General features: G+C 45.4%; 1 protein-coding gene across 1 annotated transcript in view; it reads left to right on the top strand.

Moving 5' to 3' along the window:
* The first annotated feature begins 428 nt into the window (after nt 1-428).
* Nucleotides 429-4,317, top strand: part of LOC105984206 (olfactory receptor 4F3/4F16/4F29-like) — a 6,602-nt gene continuing 2,713 nt past the window's right edge. Inside the window, exon 1 of the mRNA XM_013014312.1 lies at nt 429-1,133. Coding sequence (XP_012869766.1) covers nt 429-1,133 — 705 coding nt within the window. The remainder of the gene's footprint in view (nt 1,134-4,317) is intronic.

The raw sequence follows: 4,317 nt of genomic DNA, 5'->3' as shown, positions 1-4,317 counted from the left end.
ACATGTGGCTAAAATAATCCAGAAGTAGTGAGGTCACTGTGCACAACAGAAAAACGAGTAATTTTTCTCTATTTTGGAATGGTCTATTCTGTATCATTTTTGCTAAAGTAGAAATGAGGAAGTAAAATTCTCTCTACTTCTTGATATGCTTTTCCTTTACACCTCCTCTTAAATTCTTGGCTGTCTGTTTATATTCCCTCTTGGTTATACACAAATGGCCAAACTAAACCTGAGGTTACACGAGCAAATGATCACCACACTGAGGAGCATTCTGGGGCAGTTTCTGTAAGCAACCGTGTGCCACGGCCTGGTGGTCCTCAGATTTGAGGCTCTGCAGCCACGACACACCTTTCTGCTCACAAATTAGAACTTCTCTCTGTGCTCTTCAGGTGACTCTCTTCAGGGTCGGCCCGGCCCACGTGAAGCCAATGGGTGGAGGAAATCACTCAGTGCTATCTGAATTTGTGTTGCTGGGACTCACGAGTTCTTGGGACATGCAGATTCTTCTTTTTCTCTTTTTCGCCATGTGCTATGTAGCCAGTGTGCTGGGAAACCTCCTCACCGTGCTCACCATCATCTCAGACCACCGCTTGCACTCGCCCATGTACTTCTTCCTGGCCAACCTCTCCTTCATCGACACGGGTGTGGCCAGCATTGCGTCTCCAAAGATGATGTACGACCTCTTCAGAGCGTACAAAGTCATCTCTTTGCACGGGTGCCTCGCTCAGATGTTCTTCATCCACATGGTGGGAGGAACGGAGATGGTGCTGCTCGTCGTCATGGCCTACGACCGGTATGTCGCCATCTGCAAGCCCCTCCACTACCTCACCACCATGAGCCCCAGAACCTGCGCCTGTCTTTTGGCTCTGGCCTGGACTGTGGGCCTGCTCCACTCCGTGGCCCAGTTGGCCTTTGTGGTGAACTTACCCTTCTGTGGCACCAACACCATGGATAGCTTTTACTGTGACTTTCCACGGTTCATCAAACTTGCGTGCACAGACTCATACAGCCTGGAGTTCCTGGTGGCTGCTAACAGTGGCTTCATCTCCACAGGCACCTTCTTCATCCTGATGGCGTCTTACGTCTTCATCCTGGTCACGGTCCGGAAGCGCGCTTCGGGCGGCTCCCCCAAGGCCCTGTCCACCCTTTCAGCTCACGTCACCGTGGTGGTGTTCTTCTTCGGTCCCTGCATTATTGTCTATGTGTGGCCATTCCCTTCCCTACCCATAGATAAATTTTTAGCTGTCTTTGATGCCCTCATCACTCCTTTTTTGAACCCTGTCATCTATACATTTAGGAATAAGGAGATGCAGGTGGCAATGAGGAGACTCTTTTCTATGGCTTTAAAGTTCAGGACAAGTTCTCTCATGAACAGTCCAAGAGATTCCAATTAATATAAACTATCTTAGAAAACATGGTTTTTATTTAAGAGATTTCAAAGTAATGAGTGTTTTACACAGATACTGTGAAATATCTCAAGTAGACACTATTGTCCCTTCTAGGCAGCTCTTGCTCTAAGGTTTCTGAAAATATTGAGGGGGAGGAAATTCAAGCTTAGAATGGGTTTATTCTTGGATATTGTTTCTATTATGAAGGCTGAAACTTCACATTCTGGACACACTTTCCATTCATATCAAATTGGCAAATCTTCTCTTAAGCACTGATGATCAAAGTTTGTCTTATCTGTTCCATATGTGTTTTATATCCTCTGAGTTACCCAGTGTCTAAACTCCTAGAGAAATAGATGGAAAATAATTGGCTGAGTAATGTGGCTTTTGACATCTGAATTTGCCCACCTGCCTGCAAATTTAATGCAGACCAGCACTTTAGAGTTAGTTAGAATTGGAAAGTAAATGTTCATGTAAATCACACATCAACAAGAGAAGCTCTAGTATAATATTAATCAATAAAAATTTTGATGCCTAAAGATGTTAATATCTGACAGGGCGCTGGTGGCTCACGCCTGTAATCCTAGCTACTCAGGAGGCTGAGATCTGAGGATCACGGTTCAAAGCCAGCCGGGGCAGGAGAGACCGTGAGACTCCTATCTCCAATAAACCACCAGAAAACCGGAGTGGCTCTGTAGCTCAAGTGGTAGAGCGCTCACCTTGAGCTGAAGAGCTGAGGGACAGCGCCCAAGCCCAGAGTTCAAGCCCCACGACCAATCAAAAAAAAAAAAGATGTAAATATCTATAACAGTATATGATAATTATGATTTTAAATATAATTTAATTAAGCTTTATCAACTTTAATAATTATGCTCTAAATGTGTATGTCAGGAGATTTTGTCTTTTTTGAGGGTTTTCATTGTTGTAGTTATTTTCTAATTACAAAATATGCAAGTATGTTTTAGAAAAATTTTCAGAAAGTTTTGGTCACATTTGAATAATATTTTTACCAAGGATGCATGGCACAGACACATGTATAGCTTAACTTAGGAAAAAAGTAAAATCAGAAATAGACTCTCTCCCTTAAAGATGGTTTTTAGCTCTACTAAGACCAGGAGCTAAAGAAAAACACTGGTAGCAATTACAAACTCATCTAGTCTGATGAGCAGGCTTGGGTCTGGGGTACAGACAGGGCTGGAAGGGTCAAACAGCGGTAGACTGGGACCAGTTCCCAGCTCAGGGCCATGTTCAGACTGTGGTCCTGGCCCTGCCCATGGGTACCCAGGATCAGCAGGCCACCCAGCCCAGCAGCACCCCAAATACATCAGAGAGTGGGGGGCAAGCAGCCTGGAAGTGGGAACGGGGTGACTGTGTAACCTCACAGCCCACCCAGCGCCTCACACCCACCCACAGTCACAACTGGACCGGGGAGGGACAGGCAGGGAAATCCACACAGTCCACAGAACCTGGAACAGTTTTATTTCATTTACATTATAATTGAAGTGTTCTTAAAATATATTGAAGTCTAACTTATTTCTATTTCTTTCATTTATTGGCTCATAACACATGGCCATGTATAGCATCTTCAGGAGAATTTGGAAATGGGAAAGCAGTCTCTGTTTGGACTTCAGAGCACGGTGCTGCTTGCATTTACCCTCTTATTTACACACTTGAAGTCTGTTATTTCCTTACTCCACTACCTTGCAGGATTTTGGATGGTAATTCCCTCAGATAAACAAACTCCGGTTAACGGCACAAATTCTCTGCAGTGTTCTTTGGTCAGTACTCCTCTGAGTGTTAATTAGCTGTGTCTATAATAGCACATTAAGCACATATAGTACTATAATACAGTAGTAGTATTTGGGTAGATGGCTGTGTGTGATGCGAAGCTGCCTCCAGCCAGGGGAAGGTGCACATAGTAAGTGTCTGGGAGCAGTCCCACCGCTGGTCTTTAATGAATGGGTTAGGACAGGGGTGCTGGAGGTCCATGTCAAAGTCACCAAGGACTAATATTGAATAGAGGGGTCTAGTGACGGGCTTGTTTTCTATAGGAATCAATGAAACATTGCTTGCACAAGGGAAGTAGATTCAGGTTAATGTGCAAGAATCAATATAAATGAAATCAGTCCTATTTCTGACTTTGCCTGAATGAGGAGAAAAAAAGATATGAAATTAGAAATGAAAATTACTCACCCCATTCCACCTATGGTTTATATCCAGGAGCAGGAAAGCAGAGTGCCAAGGAGGGAGTCTTTACGTGCGAATAAAACCTATTTGAATTGCTTCTGGAATATCCCTTATTTACTTGACATGGAAACAGATTTTCTGCTTTCTCCACTCATCAGAACATTAAGAACTAGGTCTCTTCTGTGACATCCAAGGATTCATTCTGTGTGGAAAAGAAAATGGTTGTCTCAACCAGAGATGTGGCTCTGCCTTCTCTTGTGTGTACTTTTAAATCCAGAATGAACCGTGAGTGCGTGTGATGTAGTGTAAGAAAGCCAGATTCTTACGTGTGCTTGAGGACGTCAGCCTGCTCTCTCACTCAGACCTGCCTAGCATTCCGGGAGTGGGATGTGGGGCCACTAGAAAGCATGGACGCGCACGGCGCAATTAGAAAGTCCTGACAAAACGCATGGTCTCCTCGTGTGAGGGTCAGGGGCGGCACAGAGGCCACCCACCCGCCCGGCAGCGGCCCGGGGCTGTGGTGTCTTTCTCATGGTTGTGACTATGTTTGTTCTCTTAGTTGTTGTTATTTCTGTAGACAGCTCATCAATCCCTGCTGCAGACTGGGCCATCCCTGCTCCGTCGGCCTTCGAGAGTGGACACGAAGCTGAGCGCTGACCGGCAGGACACAGCTCTGAACCTGCAGCACGGGTCCATCCTTGCTGGCCACAGCCCTCAGCACTGCCACCGTGAGGGTGGGCTC

The sequence above is a fragment of the Dipodomys ordii genome, unplaced genomic scaffold, assembly GCF_000151885.1.
Source record: "Dipodomys ordii isolate 6190 unplaced genomic scaffold, Dord_2.0 Scaffold23, whole genome shotgun sequence".
In the NCBI taxonomy this organism is placed as follows: Eukaryota; Metazoa; Chordata; class Mammalia; order Rodentia; family Heteromyidae; genus Dipodomys; species Dipodomys ordii.
Note: the sequence above shows the minus strand (reverse complement) of the source record. Positions and strands in the feature narration are given on the sequence as shown.